The 17,582-nt window shown below is 45.3% G+C and overlaps 1 protein-coding gene across 3 annotated transcripts in view; it reads left to right on the plus strand.

Annotated features, from left to right (window-relative positions):
• Window positions 1-17,582, plus strand: part of macrod2 (mono-ADP ribosylhydrolase 2) — a 937,884-nt gene that overhangs the window by 179,163 nt on the left and 741,139 nt on the right. For all 3 annotated transcript variants that reach the window (XM_078230387.1, XM_078230388.1, XM_078230389.1), the window contains exon 5: window positions 16,554-16,583. In XM_078230387.1, the coding sequence (XP_078086513.1) occupies window positions 16,554-16,583 (30 nt within the window). The remainder of the gene's footprint in view (window positions 1-16,553; window positions 16,584-17,582) is intronic.

Here is a 17,582-nt window from a genome sequence, read left to right on the forward strand (position 1 = left end):
TTCAACTTTGCTTGAAAAATGTTAACATGTAATTAATAGCCCAAGATATTAAAAAAACAGATACCATGTTGATTGTCAAACACCTAAAAGATGGAAGCTTTATTGGTCTGGCCTTTACCAGAACCTTGTGTACCTCATTTTTAAATTGAGCAAAGTTTCTTCATTTGTTTGTTCTTACCTTTCGTTCAGTGGGCGGCATGGTGGCTTTGGGTGGCACAGTGCTTAGCACCGCTGCCTCACAGCGCCAGGGACCCAGGTCTTGGGTCACTGTCTGTGTGGAGTCTGCACGTTCTCCCCGTGTCTGCGTAGGTTTCCTCCGGGTGCTCCGGTTTCCTCCCACAGTCCAAAGATGTGCGGGTTAGGGGGATTGGCCATGCTAAATTGCCCCTTAGTGTCCCGGGATGCGTAAATTGCAGGGATTAGCGCGGCAAATATGTGGGGTTACCGGGATGGGGCCTAGGTGGGATTGTGGTCGGTGCAGACTTGATGGGCCGAATGGCCTCCTTCTGCACTGTCGGGTTTCTATGTTTAGTTTCTTTTGCTTGTTTCAAACTCGAATGTGATATGTCTCTGAAATGATATACTGTATGCCGCTGCACAGATGACGTTCATGAATATTGAGGCTTCTTAAAAAAATGTACTCTTCCTCCCATGCGAGCGCACACGAGAATGAAACACATTTTAATTTGCTTAGTTTATTTCAATTGTTTAGCAGCCCCACTGCTTCATAAACTGACCACAATAACGTCACAGCAACATAATAAAGATCACTGTGCCTTTTCAAACACTCCCTGAATAATTCAATATTTTGGTTGGTTTATAGGTTTGAAATATGCAGGAAAATGAATGGTTTGCTGCGGTATGAAGCTCTGAGCTAATCATATTTTCACCATACCCGAGGTCCTTTTTCCTCTATTAAATCCTGAAGTCTGTGAATTTTTTTCGGCACTGTGTAATCCGATTTCTTTCCACTCGAAAGGAGGTAGGAAGACATGGCCATCCCTGTCTCCGACATGTGTTTGATCATCTCGATAAAATGTTCAACCGCCGTATGATCACTTGGATTTGTTTCTTTTATTGATTTGGGGACCTCAGTCTGAAACACGTGTGACCACAGTCTGAAACACGTGTGACCACAGTCTGAAACACGTGTGACCACAGTCTGAAACACGTGTGACGAGATGGGAGCGGATGGGAAAGTGCACTTGATGTGGAAGATTGGTCATCATGATCGTACTGAATGGCATCATAGGCTCAAGGGGCCTGTTGATTATTTTAATTCGCCAATCATTTATGTTGTGTTTGTGATGCCAAAAGATTAGGACACTCTGTTTAGACTTGAGTGCTTTGTACAGCCCTGCTCAGCACAGCATCACTAGATTGTATAAGGAACCTCTCCAACCTCAACACAGGTACCTGTCTGTGAGGAGTTTGCACGTTCTCTCCGTGTCAGCTTGGGTTTCCTCTGGGTGCTCCGGTTTCCTCCCATACTTCAAAGATGTGCAGGTTAGGTGGATCGGCCATGCTAAATTGCCCATTAGTGTCCCAAGATGTGTGGATTAGGGGTTAATACGTGGGGTTGCAGGGATAGGGCCTTGGTAAGTTGCTCTGTCAGAGAGTCGGTGCAGACTCAATGGGCCGAATGGGGAGGTGGATTGTCCATGCTAAATTGCTCCTCAGTGTCCAAAAGGTTAGGGGGATTAGCAGGGTAAATACATGGGGTTATGGGGATAAGGCCTGGGTGGGATGCTCTTTCGGAGTGTTGGAGGTGGCAGCACAAGTGGAGAAGGTGCTGAAGAAGGCATATGGTATGCTTGCCTTTATAGAACGGGGTATAGAGTATAAAAGCTGGAGTCTGATGTTGCGGCTGTATAGAACGCTGGTTAGGCCACATTTGGAGTACTGCGTCCAGTTCTGGACGCCGCACTACCAGAAGGACATGGAGGCTTTAGAGAGAGTGCAGAGAAGGTTTACCAGGATGTTGCCTGGTATGGAGGGTCTTAGCTATGGGGAGAGATTGGGTAAACTGGGCTTGTTCTCCCTGGAAAGACGGAGAATGAGGGGAGACCTAATAGAGGTGTACAAAATTATGAAGGGTAAAGATAGGGTGAACAATGGGAAGCTTTTTCCCAGGTCGGAGGTGACGATCACGAGGGGTCACGGGCTCAAGGTGAAAGGGGCGCGGTATAACTCAGATATCAGAGGGACGTTTTTTATACAGAGAGTGGTGGGGGCCTGGAATGCGCTACCAAGTAGGGTGGTGGAGGCAGACAAGCTGGCATCGTTTAAGACTTACCTGGATAGTCACATGAGCAGTCTGGGAATGGAGGGATACAAACGAATGGTCTAGTTGGACCAATGAGCAGCACAGGCTTGGAGGGCCGAAGGGCCTGTTTCCTGTGCTGTACTGTTCTTTGTTCTTGTTCTTTGAATGGCCTCTTCCTGCACTGTGGGCTTTCTATGATTCTATGAATTTGGTCACTCCTGCCAAAGAGCTTTTCTGTAACACACAATACTCCAGATATCTGTATAGTTTGTCATCTGTCATAAGGAATAATAACTAATTCCCTAGTCTCTAATTCACTAGTTCAGTGTTACATTAAAATATATTAATCTAAGATGATGTACTGAAGTACCTAAATCTTTATTTTTAATTGTACAATTCAAAATGGGTGCAATTTGCAATAGGTTTTTTTTATACATTTGTCTTTTCTTGTCTTCAAGATGTGTAGTCTGAGGTGCAGTCTGAAGAACAGTCAAAATTCTCCCACTCACCTCCCACCCCAGTTCTCCTTGACATTTCTTTAATTCCATCTTCAACAACTTCCTGAGCATTTGCAAACTCCCCTGTGACCTGAAGTCTTCTCTTTCTCATTTTCTGCCCAAACTGGACTCTGTAGAAGAAAAGGCTGAGGGGTCGGAGGAGGATGGGAGTGGCGACCTGGAAGAGGACTTTAAGATTGGGAAGGGGATTGGATTGGGTGGCTGTGGGGAAGACTTTTTCACCTGAGGAGACCACCGCAACAAAAGGCAAGAAAGATCAGGCAATCGCTATTAAATCCAATTGGGAATCCAGAAGAAATTTCTTTGCTTAGAAAGTAGTGTGCCACTGGATACCACAAAGAATAATCAAAACAATTAGTTTGGCTGTATTTAAAGGGAAGCTAGATAAACATATGAGGGAGAAAGGAACACGAGATTATGCTGACAAGGTGAGATAAGTAGACTCGTGTGAAGCATAAACACTGGTATGAGCCACTTGGGTTAAATGGTCCGTTGCTGTTCTACAAATACTTTACAACAGAGTACAACAATCTGAGAATTAACAATTCTTCCACATGTGGTACAGCTTGTGCAGAAGTGTAGACACATGCTCCTAACTCACTTCAGATGGGCAGGCATATACACGTAGATCGGATACTCAGCAGATTAAATTGACTAACGAAACATGTTTATGGTTTCAGGTACAGTTGTAAAACGCGGAGAATTAGAATAACCTCACAGTACAAAGCGGCGATGATATGTAACAGATAGTACACCAGAGCTCTTGTCAGCCCTTGTTTGGGTTGTTGAGATCACTTTCTGGATGAAGACCAAGCCCTCATTGCCAACATGGTGAACGCAGAAAGTCTAGTCTTCACATGCCCCCTTAGGAAGAGAGCGCTACCTTGAGCCATATTCCTCTGATTAGGGGTTTCACATTCAATTACTGAGACAAATACTCATGGTACTCTTTTGTCTGAAAAACCTTCAGAATCCAACAAAACTCAGGAACAATAGAAAGACTGTGGCCTTTTGTTATAAAAGGCAACTTAATTCATTTGACGTGACTAGTAATTTTATCTTAGGAATTAAATTTTGATGATATTGCCAACCGAAAGTACAATTGCTTAAACACTAAGTTTACAACATTATGGAAAGTTCATTAACCTTTATTAGAATAAGAGTAAATGTTTATTTGATTCCAATCATTTTTCATTTTATCAAAACCGGAAGCTATTGTGTTCTTTTTTAACCTTATTTATTAGTGTCACAAGTAGGCTTACATTAGCACTGCAATGAAGTTACTGTGAAAATCCCCTAGTTGCCACACTCAGCCGCCTGTTCAGGTACACTGAGGGAGAATTTAGCATGGCCAATGCACCTAACCAGCATGTCTTTTGGACTGAGAGATGAAACTGGAGCACCCAGGAGAAACCCATGCAGACATGGGGAGAACGTGCAGACTCCACACAGACAGTGACCCAAGCTGGGAATCGAACCCGGGTCCCTGGCGCTGTGAGGCAGCAGTGCTAACCACTGTGTCACCATGCCACCGGTGGCTTGCTACTGTTACTTGCTACTGTTAACCATCTCTTCCCTAAGCCTCACCTCTCCCAACAAGTGTGAGAAGTTTCCTTTATCACTGAAATAAAGACTACTAGTTTAGCTGCTTTGTTTGCTTCCGCCCCCCTCTCATTCCTTGCCCACCGAACCAAACTCTCCTCTCAATCCGAAAGACCACCTACTTCCATCTCTTTGCCTGCCTTGCTGTAACCCTCTTTCATGACCTCCAAGTTCAATGCTCCAATGCTTTCTACGTTTATTTACTATCCTTTGCCCTCAATTCATCCAAAATTTCATGAGTTGTATCTTTTTCAGCATCATCTCCCCTAGTCCAAAGCCTTTGCTATCATTCACCTGCAATAGCTGGTTCCTCAGTCCACCATATTGAACGCTCTTGTCCCTGTGTTTTACTTTCTCCTTGACCTCTTTCTATATCAATGCCAGTACTAACCTTCACTTCCCCCCCTTACTTTGTCCACCCTCTTCATTCCCCCAACAAACTCGCAAAAGAGCGGCACGGTGGTTAACACTGCTGCCTCACAACGTCAGGGAACCGGGTTCGACTCTTGGCTTGGGTCACTGTCTGTGCGGAGTCTGCACATTCTCCCCGTGTCTGTGTGGGTTTCCTCCGGGTGCCCCGGTTTCCTCCCACAGTCCAAAGATATGTGGGTTAGGTGGATTAGCCATGTTAAATTGCCCCTTAGTATCAGGGCGACTAGTTAGGGTAAATACATGGGGTTATGGGGATAGGGCCTGGGTGGGATTGTGTTCGGTGCAGACTCGATGGGTCAAATGGCCTCCTTCTGCACTGTAGGGATTCTATGATGAAACTCTGTTCCTTTGATTATTGAAATCTCTTTTGGATCCTCTCCTCTTCACTCTGCCTCACCATTAGGGTCTGTGCCTTCGGTTACCCAACCCAATGGTCATGGAACACAGTTTAGTACCTGTTTGCTCCCAGGTTATCCTTTTGATTTGACATGAGCAAAAGCATTGATACAGGATTTGCCTTGCGGGATCTGTCTGGATACGCTTTTATACCGAGTAGCCAAGGAGAGTGGAGGGGAAGGCGGTATCCAATACTGAAGTACTGATGATCAAATACTGTTGTGAAATTTAAAAAAAAAATGTCCTGTCATTTATGATTGACTAAACAAGACATGGAAGCAATTGAAGCATCCAGCATGGATAAGCAGAAGTGAAGGCTGACGGCTTTCTGTAAGCAGGGGAGTAAAACTGACCCTGGACTTCTAAACTCCCTCATTATCAACATAATCTTAGCAGAGGTCAAAACTCTCAGCGCGTTCTGCTGCAGGCTAGTCGAAACCGGCAAGCTACCAATTTTTCAAATGTTGGAACTCCAGTTTGGCTGCTTTTGTTTCTTTTGTGCAGATGCTCCTGCGATGTTGAATGACATTCCCTCACGTTCCCATAGCTTAAAATAAAATGAGGCGGCCTGATAATTATGTCACGGGTTCACAATGTGGAAATTATTACTGACTTCGTAAGTGGAGAGGGATTGGAAACCTGGAGGTTAAGTTTTTGCACAAAGGATCGCAAAACTCCAACTACAAAGAGCTTTGTTTGACTCTCATGCTGATGAGTAAATGCTGAGCTTATCAATTATGAAAAGAAAGCGAATTTCTAAGCTTGCCAGATGTGTGCAAGCAGATGCAGTTCTTGAATTGATGCAAACTCGAGTAAGTTAGCCGAGAGAATCTTTCACATGATTAATTGTGTAGTGCTGCAGTCATTACTGGATAGCAAGAGCACCTTTATGGGGATGAGAAAAATATCAGCCATGATTGAATGGCGGAGCAGACTCGATGGGCCGAGTGGCCTAATTCTGCTCCTATGTCTTATGGTCTTTAATTGAGGAAAATTATTATTTTTTTGTTCATTCTCTGGACATGGGCATCGCTGGCTGGCCAGCGTTTATTGCCCATCCCTAGTTGCCCTTGGAGGGTAATTGAGAGTCAACTGCATTGCTGTGGCTCTGGAGTTGCACGTAGGCCAGACCGAGTAAGGATGGTAGATTGCCTTCCCTAAAGGACATTAGTGAACCAGATTAGGTTTTTACAACAATTGACAATGGTTTCATGGTCATCAGTAGATTCTTAATTTTTTTCTTGAATTCAAATTCTACCACCTGCCGTGGTGGGATTTGAAATCGGGTCCCCAGAATATTAGCTGAGTTTCTGGATTAATAGTCTAGCAATAATACCACTAGGCCATCGCCTCCCCTGGATTAAATGGCCCAGTTTCATGCTTTAGAAACACCAATCATTTTATATAAGTTTGCTAATCAGTCACAGAAGCTGAGGCTCATGCTCTAAGGACCTGCATGGTCTAATCACCAGTCAAGATGAGTCAGAGGCTGGGAATTCTGCAGTGAGTAATTCTCCTCCTGATTCATAGAAATCATAGAAACCCTACAGTGCAGAAGGAGGCCATTCGGCCCATCGAGTCTGCACTGACCACAATCCCACCCAGGCCCTACCCCCACATATTTTACCCGCTAATCCCTCTAACCTACACATCCCAGGACTCTAAGGGGCAATTTTTTAACCGGGCCAATCAACCTAACCCGCACATCTTTGGACTGTGGGAGGAAACTGGAGCACCCGGAGGAAACCCACGCAGACACGAGGAGAATGTGCAAACTCCGCACAGACAGTGACCCGAGCCGGGAATCGAACCCGGGACCCTGGAGCTGTGAAGCAGCAGTGCTAACCACTGTGCCGCCCAATAACCAAAGGCTATCTACCATATCCAAGGCACAAGTCAGGAGTGAGGTGGCGTACTCTTCACCTGCCTGGACATGTGCAGCTCCAACAAGCTCAATGCCATCCAAGACAAAGCAGCCCACTTGATTGGCACCCCATCACCACCTTCAATGTTCACTTCCTCCACCACTGATGCACAGTAAGACCTACGCGCTGCAGTAACTCATCAAGGCTCGTTCAACAGAAACTTCCAAATATGTGACCTCTACTGCCTCGAAGGACAAGTAAGAAGTCTCACAACGCCAGGTTAAAGTCCAATAGGTTGATTTGGTAGCACGAGCTTTCGGAGCGCTGCTCCTTCATCAGGTGGACCATGCAAAGATCCGTTGACCTCGGGCTGGATTTTCCGTTGTGGCCGGAAAATCCTGCCCTTGGTTTGTGAATCTGTGTTAATCCTGGGTGAAGTGCACAAAATCTCTTTCCTTGGTTAATTTATCTTTTTTTTAAACCGCAATCTGTAAAGACCGGTCAATCTTTTCGGCCATGCTGCATTGCTCTGCTTTTGAGTACCTCTTACAGAGAACAGACAGGGACACAGCAGGCTGAATGGAATTCTATAAATAACAGCAAGTCACAGCAAAATGGGTTGTAATTTAGAGCGACCACTTGTCCAGTCTTATTCCGGATAGCCTGGTTTTCAGCTGGTCTGTACCCTGTTCAGTACCGGACACCTTTGATGTCTGGTATTTTTAATTTGTAATAATTCATCTCCCTGTCGCTAAAGCAGCTGTGCACTGGTGCTGAGCCTCACTATTACCTGCTGTTGCTATGTTAGCAGCACTTACACCTCTGTGTAGGGTTCCATCCCTACTTTACAGACTTGAGTGCATAACCTAGTACTCAAGTTATAAATCCCTCAGTGGTGTCGGCCCATCTGACCTTTATAACCTCCCCTTGCCCTTCAACCACTTGTACAGTTTTCCCCTGATGGTATTCTTCATTTGAAAGCACTGCATTCACCATTGCAATGGATTGCCATTGCAGCGCTCGTTTGAAATTATATCACACTGGCCTGAATGTAATTTTTTTAATGTAGGGGTTAGCAGGTTTGTCTGTCATTCTTGAACTCTAGTCAGTGAGACATCAGAATAGGTGATCAAACACTAGCGGCACGGTTGCACAATGGTTAGCACTGCTGCCTCACAGCACCCAGGGACCCAGGTTCAATTCCCAGCTTGGGTCACTGTCTGTGTGGAGTCTGCACGTTCTCCCCGTGTCTGCATGGATTTCTCCCGGGTGTTGCGGTTTCCTCCCACAGTCCGAAAGACGTGCTGGTTAGGGTGCATTGTCTGTGCTAAATTCTCCCTCAGTGTACCCGAACAGGCGCCGGAGTGTGGCGACTAGGGGGTTTTCACAGTAACTTCATTGCAGTGTTAATGTAAGTCTATTTGTGACACTAATAAATAATAAAGGTCGAAGAAGCAACGTTTCGAAAGGAGGAGTGAAAGAGAGTTCGAGAGGCAAAAGGTTGGGGGGGTTGCAATTGCAGAGTTCATGGCCCAGGCAATTGCAGGCTTGCTTGAATTGTATGTACCGTCATTAAATGAATGACATTAATTTGTTTAATGTGTGCAGCAGTGGATTCGGTGAACCAGTCTGATCCTAGCAATGTTAACACCCATAAAAGTCGTCTCTCCTAAAGAGCTGCATTCGTTTCTTCATTTGCAATTTTTTTATGCGTCTAATGTGTTTGCTTTCTGCTTCTTATCATTTACGTTTGGTAGACGTTTTGTTGGCAGTTTTCATAACAGGCTCATTTTCCATGTAATTTAAAACTAGCTCAGGACTGAAGAGTTGGCATTTTAACCTTTACCTTTGAGTTAAATTCCATATTGCTTAGAACAACAAAGAACCTAAACGGTGCTTTAAAGCCTAATTTGTGTCTAACAGGTATTGCTTACTGTATTCAGCTCCACGTTGGACATCTTTCTTTGCGTCTCAAATCTTTTATTTAAAGGTTTCTTTCCTCCCACCTTCATTTCCTTCTGAAAGTACCGATTCTTGAGGGGGTTACGGTTTCACAGGCAATGGCCGCCCTTGCTCACGCGGCTCTTCTTCAGGTCGCCTGGACGGTGAGTCTCCTAGTTTTTAGGAGCCAAAGCCAGTGCTGTCTTCGTCCCCTGTCCATGCGCACGCACATTTCAGTAGAGTTCACTGGAATTGCAAAAAGGGAAGGTGCGTTGTCCTTTTGTCGAGGCCTAAGGTGTTGAAAAAAAAGGTAACGGACTTCTATCGAGGAGATGATGAAGGTGATCGATGAGGATAGAGCAGTGGATGTTGCCTACATGGATTTTAGTAAGGCTTTCGACTAGGTCCCTCATAGTAGGCTCATCCAGAAGATTAAGATGCACGGGAGCCAGGGTGACTTGGCCGCTTTGATTCAGAATTGGCTTGCCCATAGAAGTCAGACAGTAGTGGTGGAAGGGTGTTTTTTTGGCTGGAGGTTCGTGACTAGTGGTCTTCTGCAGGGATCCGTACAGGGACCTCTGCTGTTTGTGATATATATAAATGACTTGGATGAGATGGGTGGGTTAGTAAGTTTGCAGACGATGCAAAGATAGGTGGAATTGAGGATAGTGTAGAAGGTTGTCAAAGGATACAATGGGATATAGATCAGTTGCAGATATGGGTAGAGAAATGGTAGATGGAGTTTAATCCGGGCAAGTGTGATGTGCTGCACTTTGAGAGCTCAAGTGTTAAGGGTGAGTATACAGCTAATGGTAGGACCCTGAACAGCATTGATGTACAGAGGGATCTTGGGGTTCAAGTCTGTAGCTCCCTGAAATTTGCCACATAGGTAGATAGGATGGTATAGAAGGCATATGCCATGCTTGCTTTTATTGGTCGGGGCATTGAGTACAAGAGTTAGCATGTCATGTTTCAGGTTTTTAAAACTTTGGTTAGGCCGCACTTCAATTCTGGTGGCCACATTACAGGAAGGATGTGGAGACTTTGGAGAGGGTGTAGAAGAGGTTTACCAAGATGCTGCCTGGAATGGAGGGTATGAGCTATAAGGAAAGGCTGGAGAAACTAAGTTTGTTTTCCTCTGGAGCAGCGGAGGCTGTGGGGAGACCTGATCGAAGTCTATAAAATTATGAGAGGCATAGATAGGATTGACAATCAGAATCTTTTTCCCAGAGTTGAAATGTCTAAAACTTGGGGGCATGTAATTAAGGTGAAAGGGGGAAAGTTCAAAGGAGATGCGAGGGGCAAGTTTTTACAGAGCAGTGGGTGTCTGGAACATGCTGCCAGGGGTGGTGGTGGAGGCAAACACAATAGGGGTCTTTAGATAAGCACATAAATATACGAGGAATAGAGGGATATGGAGCAAGGGCAGGCAGAAGGGATTGGTTTAATTTGGCGCCATGTTTGGCACAATATTGTAGGCCGAAGGGCCTGTTCCTGTGCTGTACTGTTCTATATTCTATGTACTCCTCATTTGTTCACAACCACCAAAGTAACTTTCTCTGACCCTTTGTGTCATCTCCCCTAGCAGCCAGAGTGAGATCAGCTCAATGTGCAGTGAGCCCACATTCCTGCAGCCTCGTGTGGCCTTTTGCCCCACTCTTTCTCAGGAAACCTTTGAAACTAGAGGTCAGTTTAAAATTCCTAAGCTGAGATGGCCAGATTTTATGTTACAGACAGTGAAGATATTGAGAGACCAAGGTAGGTGGAGGGAGTCAAGGTGCAGATGTTTAATTATGGCAGAATAAGCTGGAAGGGTTGAATGGCCTCCTCCTGTTCTGATAAAGGAAGAGATTGGGCACACATTTGAAAGATTACATCTGAAAAATTCCTCCTATGATATCTTTTTTTTAGTTTATTTATCAGTGTTACAAGTAGGCTTATATTAACACTGCAATGAAGTTACTGTGAAAATCCCTTAGTCGCCATACTCCGGTGCCTGTTTGGGTACACTGAAGGTGAATTTATAGAGTCATAGAGGTTTACAGCATGGAAACACCATGCCGCCCAGTTTTTACCACTAAGCTATTCCCAATAGCCTGTGTATGGCCCATATCCCTCTATATCCATCTTACCCATATAACTAGCCATGTCTAGCATGGCCAATGCACCTAATCAGCACGTCTTTCAGACTGTGGGAGGAAACTGGAGTACCCGGAGGAAACCCACACAGACACGGGGACAACGTGCAGACTCCACGCAGTGACCAAAGCCGGGATTCGAACCCGGATCCTTGGCGCTGTGAGGCAGCAGTGCTAACCACTGTGCCACTGTGCTGCCCTATATGTGGAATTATCTTCTGAAAATTAAATTGAATCTTGTTTATTCAATATAGAAGACAGTAGGCTGTAATTAGAAACTTGTGTGGATGAATTCATATCATCCTACGGTATGTTGCAACTTGTAAGATACTGCGACATCCTCCTCATCTCATTTGTTTTACTTGGAAGTTCAAGTCTGCTAATTTAGCTTTAGTCATGTTTGAAGGAGGTTATGTCGCCATTTATTGGGAAAATGATGATGCAGCGTACATTAAATGCTTTGGCATCGAAAATGGGAAAGTCTTGTCAGTCATGGTCCAAACAACATTTGGCATTTTGACAGTATCAAGGTTAGTTTTTAAGTGTTTGTCTTTAAAGAGATGCGTGATATCTATTTTTGGAAGCTGGATGCAGCTTGATGTTTAATTTATTGATGATGGAGGAAAGAAGCCCTAGTGGTGGATAAGGACAGTATATTTAGACACCAAGATGCAACAGTTAAGCCTTCACACAGTAATGGCTTTCAGCGGAATTAATTAAAACGGAGCACTCATTGCCGTGGTCCCTCAAAATATTCCATTCCAACCTGATTCTTGCTGACCTGCAGGTGATCTCTCTGTCTCTGCCTCCGACCTCTTTTGAAGAGGGAAAATTACACTTTAATTGGGAGTCAATCAAAGTCAGGAATTGAGTGGGAAATGTAGAGCAGAGTTGGCAAGGTAAGTGTTCAATTTGAAAAGAGGCGAAGACAGCCATTGGAACATTTAGCAGAATTGGGGCATCCTTCAGGCTTAGATATCAGTTGCTGTTTTAGACTATCTCTGTTTGGGGCACTAATAGTCTTGTAAATTGGTATGAGAATTTGCTCCATCCTCACCACAGCCACATATAAATACATTCTTTCTAAAGATAATGTAACACTCCAAGTACCGTAAGACGACCAGCTACTGTTGCTTTGTTCATTGACATTGAAAGTGTACAAATAGGAAAGGATATCTAATTTGAACTTGACACTGATGGTAGAGTGTTTAACCTGTAATTAGCAAGAAGTCTCACAACATCAGGTTAAAGTCCAAGAGGTTTATTTGGAATCATGAGCTTTCGGAGCGCTGCTCCTTTATCAGGTGAGTAGAGTCCACTAAGTCCACTCACCTGATGAAGGAGCAGCGCTCCGAAAGCTCATGATTCCAAATAAACCTCTTGGACTTTAACCTGGTACTGTGAGACTTCTTACTGTGCCCACCCCAGTCCAACGCCAGCATCTCCACATCTTGACCTGTAATGATATTTTGTTTTCTCACAGAGCGGAGCTACCGTCCAAATGTCTTGTGTGAATTTTCTGAATCCTTTGAATAACGGGCCGGAATTTTCTGACTGTTCACGCCGACAGGATTTTCCCATCCCGCTGCAGTGAACGGAGATTTGACTTGTCGCCAGATTCTCCATCTTCACTGCAGCGGGAGTGTGGCGTGAGCGGGCGGTAAGATCACGCCCCTGCAGATGTTTTTAAAAAGTCACATTTCATGTCAGGTTTTTCCAGACTTTGTTTCAAGGAATTTGATTTGATTTGATTTGATTTATTATTGTCACATGTATTAGTATACAATGAAAGGTATTGTTTCTTGCGCGCTATACTGACAAAGCATACCGTTCATAGAGAAGGAAAGGAGAGGGTGCAGAATGTAGGGTTACAGTCATAGCTAGGGTGTAGAGAAAGATCAACTTAATGCAAGGTAGGTCCATTCAAAAGTCTGATGGCAGCAGGGAAGAAGCTGTTCTTGAGTCGGTTGACACGAGAGATGTCATTTCCAAAACACTCAGAAGTGGCAGACTCGATTTGTGTCAGTGTGGTTAGTGTGGAAGTCTTTTATGAATGTAACCAAAGGAAGGAAGGTTTCCTGAATGCTAGCCCATGTTTTTAAGCCAGGACGCATACGATACTGATGTTTTGCCACAAAGAATACTCTTGCGCATTATGAAAGCAATCAATCTGTTGAAAGCACAATGGCATTCCTATTATATTCAACTATTTCAGTGTAATATAATATTTCAGTGACATTTCCAGTTCTGCCAGTAACTAAATTAAATTTCAAACATGTAAGCTAGGGTGAAGACTGGAACTGGAGCAGCAGTATTCCTGTCTACTGCAAGCAACAGAACTTTTTCTGTTGCTACCCAAGGGGGGAGGCGATGGCCGAGTGGTATTATTCCTAGACTATTAATCCAGAAATTCAGCTAATGTTCTTGGAGGCCGGGTCATTGAGTGTTTTTAAACAGAGATAGATAGGTTCTTGATCAATAAGGGGATCAAGGGTTACGGGGAGAAGGCAGGAGAATGGGGATGAGAATCATATCAGCCATGATTGAATGGTGGAGCAGACTCAATGGGCCGAATGGCCTAATTCTTCCCCTATACCTTATGGTCACCAGGCAAGACTGTTCTCTTCCTGTGAGGGAGCACTTCAGCAGTCACGGGCATTCAGCCTTGGATCTTCAGGTAAGCGTTCTCCAAGGCGGCCTTCACGATACACGACAGCGCAGAGTCGCTGAGCAGAAACTGATAGCCAAGTTCCGCACACATGAGGACGGCCTAAACTGGGATGTTGGATTTATGTCACATTATCAGTAACCCCCACAGCTTTCCCCCTGATCTTGCAGAATCTTACTAGCTGTTCTGTCTGGAGACAATACACATCTCTTTAACCTGTGTTTAATGTTCCCTCCACCCACATTATCTGTACCTTTAAGACCTGGCTGGCTGTAGAGATTTGCATTCTAATTAGTATTCTGTAACTTGATTTCTGTGTCTGTGCGCTGTTGGAGAACAGATTTTCACTCCATCTGATGAAGGGGCAGCGCTCCGAAAGCTTATGGTATTTGCTACCAAATAAACCTGTTGGACTTTAACCTGGTGTTGTGAGACTTCTTACTGTGCTTACTCCAGTCCAACGCCGGCATCTCCACATCGTGCATTAGTAGTCCAGAGACCCAGGGTAATGCTCTGGGAACCCAGGGTCGAATCCCATCATGGCAGATGGTAAAATTGGAATTCAGTTGAAATTGGGCTGGCACGGTGACACAGCAATTAGCACTGCTGCCTCACAGTGCCAGGGACCCGGGTTCGATTCCCAGCTTGGGGTCACTGTCTGTGTGGAGTTTGCATGTTCTCCCCGTGTCTTCGTGGGTTTCCTCTGGGTGCTCCAGTTTCCTCCCACACTCCAAAGATGTGCAGGTTAGGTTGGTTGGCCATGCTAAATTGCCCCTTAGTGTCCAAGATGTGTAGGTTAGGTTGATTGGCCATGCTAAATTACCCCGTAGTGTCCAGTAGGTTAGGGGTAAATACGTGGGGATACGGGGATAGGGCCTGGTTAAGCGGCTCTCTTGGAGGGTCAGTGCAAACTTGATGGGCCGAATGACCTCCTCCTGCACTGTAGGGAATGTATGATTCTATGATTGAAATTGTGTGTGATTAGACGACCTGTCCCATTTACCACACCACCCCCCCTTCACACCCACCACTTCAGAGAAGAAGATTTTGCCCTATCTACGCTGCCTCACAGTCTCAGAATCTTGTGTTAAAATAACATCTGCATCCTCCGAAACTTCGGAGAATATCAAACTCTCCTCCTGATCAGACATCCCTCTCACTGCTGAAATCAGTCTGTTGATTCTTTGATGTACCCCCTTCCGAGGCAGTTACACCACCCCCCTTGGGCCAGGAGCCGAGAACCGTACACAACACCGCAGGTTCAGTCACACCAAAGCCCCGTATAATGTTCTTTGGCACTGTCAGTTGTTGTGGCGTTCCCCAGTTGCTTTTACTCAGTGTTGGAATGCTGCCTGTTTGCATCCAGGAGTGAAAAGGATGCTGGCACTCATCAAATTAAAGAAACAGAACGGAGCATGAACTGTACATGTAGCAGATTGAAAACCCAATGCAAAATATCACATTCTTTCAGGAGCTTCTTGGCAAGGACTGGAAATGATCTGTTTACTTTTCAGAAATGATGTGGGAGAAATATAAGGAGTAAAAAAAAAAAACCCCACCGCAGCTGCTAGTAATCTGGAATAAAAACCATTGTTGTGGGAAAATGTAGGACTTGCCAAGTAGTCTGTTCTTTTTTTCTGGTGCTGACTGACCCACTGTTCTTTCCGAGCGATTTCTGTCCCCACATACAAGGTTCTGGGAGATTGAAAGGGATTGACAGGGTAGGTGGAAAAGTTTAAAGTTTATTTATTAGTGTCACAAATAAGGCTTACATTAACACCGCAATGAAGTTACTGTGAAAATCCCCCAGTCGCCACACTCTGGCGCCTGTTCGGGTACACTGAGGGAGAATCTAGCATGGCTAATCCACCTAACCAGCACGTCTCTCGGACTGTGGGAGGAAACCGGAAACACCCGGAGGAAACCCAGACAGACACGAGCGCAGTGGGCCGGGAGACCCAAGCAGAGGCCTTTTAGCAGGTTCCCCGCTGGGTGCCACGGCCTCCGCGCGCCTCTTGCAGCCGGATTTCCGGTGCCAGAAATCATACTGCTTTTAATGGAATTTACAGTCCCGGGCCCGCTCACCTCTCCCCCTCCTCGCCAGGAGTGTTTCACTCCAGCGTGGTTCACAATTCCTCCCCACTCGCGGGGAGCTGGCGGCCCGACCCCGCTGGAGTGAAAGTGGGCCATTGAGGCCCCCCCCCAGGAGGTTGTGGGTGAGGAGGGTGCTGAGCCCTGGGCATTGCCAGCTTGGCAGTGCCAACCTGGCCCCCTGGCACTGCCCAGCGGGCATCAGGCTGTGGCAAGGGGGCGGGGTGGAAGTGGGGTGACGCTGCCACTCTGCACTCGGGCTTGGTGACGGAGGGAGGGAGGCCAGCGATCACGGCTGACCATCGGGGTGGGGGGATGGGGGGAGGGGTCTTGCCAGGGGAGTTGGGACTGTTAGGGGGCGTGGTGGTCGGGGCTGCCAGTGGGGCGACGGGGGAGGGGGGGTTCCGTGCTGGATTGGCATTGACAACAGTGCATGTGGATCACATTGAAAATCTTATTGATTTTGAGTTGAAAGAATCTGGTTTGAAGTTGAGAGGTGCAGCAGTGAGCACAGCTCCTGCGTCCAGAACAATAACATTGACCACCTACTGCGCCACGTCAGAATCATTTCTCACAATTCTTTGGTGAAGTCTAAGTCTTGAATGTTAATTTTTGTTTTTTGTTCATCTCTTGCAGCAAACAAATCTCTGCTCGGAGGAGGTGGAGGTGAGTTTATGTTAATTCTGTTCAGTCTTTATCATAGTTTCTGTCGATGCTCTTTGCCCATCCATGCCTTCTTTGATTGCAACATGATAAATTCACGATAAATATTCCTCGGACTTGAGGTTGCTGAGTTTTTAACCACTTTTTCCCGCGTTTACAGTATTACGTGATGATGTAATTGTCACGCTGCTGCTTTTTTCAGGTCCTTCAAGCGTTGTCGGCAGTAGTCACGCTTTCAGCTAACTCATTAATCCTTATGCTGCTAAACATGTCGAATTCACTCACTGGCTCTTTACAATTGCACACTGCTTTATTCCAAAATCAATTTGTGATTGAGCATCGACTGTAGAATCGTATATTTTCAGGATCCACATGTCTTTGTGTCATTTGATTTTTTAAATTTATAATTTATACAAAATTCTATGAATGTTGGATGTTGTATGTTGGATCTATGTATTTGTTCTTTCATGGGCTACCAGCAGTGCTGGCAAGGCCAGCATTTGTTGCCCATCCCTAATTGTCCTTGAGAAGTTGGCGATGGTGATGCCTTCTTGGTTCCATCTGGGTCAGCTTTTCTGGAGAAGTTTTTGATATCATTCAGTGGCTCGCTCGGCCATTTTCTCAGACGGTTTAGAGTCAACCACATTCCTGTGGGCCTGGAGTCACATGTAGACCAGACCAGGTAAGGACGGCAGATTTCCTTCCCTAAAGGACATCAGTGGCCCGGATGGATTTTTACAACACTTGATGATGGTTTCATGCTCGGTGTTACTGAGTTTAGCAGATTTATTAATTAAATTTCTGTTCTATTGGCTGCCGTTGTGGGATTTGAACCCATGTCCCCAGATCATTAGCCTGAACCTCTGGATTACCAGTCCAGTGACGTTACCACGATGTCACTGTCTTCCTTCAGAAAACTGCTGATCAATTTGTAATTGTATGCTAGCTTGTTCCTGATCTATCAATCGTAGGTAATTGTGTGAATCATAGGATCCCTACAGT

Source organism: Mustelus asterias, chromosome 15 (assembly GCF_964213995.1).
Source record: "Mustelus asterias chromosome 15, sMusAst1.hap1.1, whole genome shotgun sequence".
Classification (NCBI taxonomy): domain Eukaryota; kingdom Metazoa; phylum Chordata; class Chondrichthyes; order Carcharhiniformes; family Triakidae; genus Mustelus; species Mustelus asterias.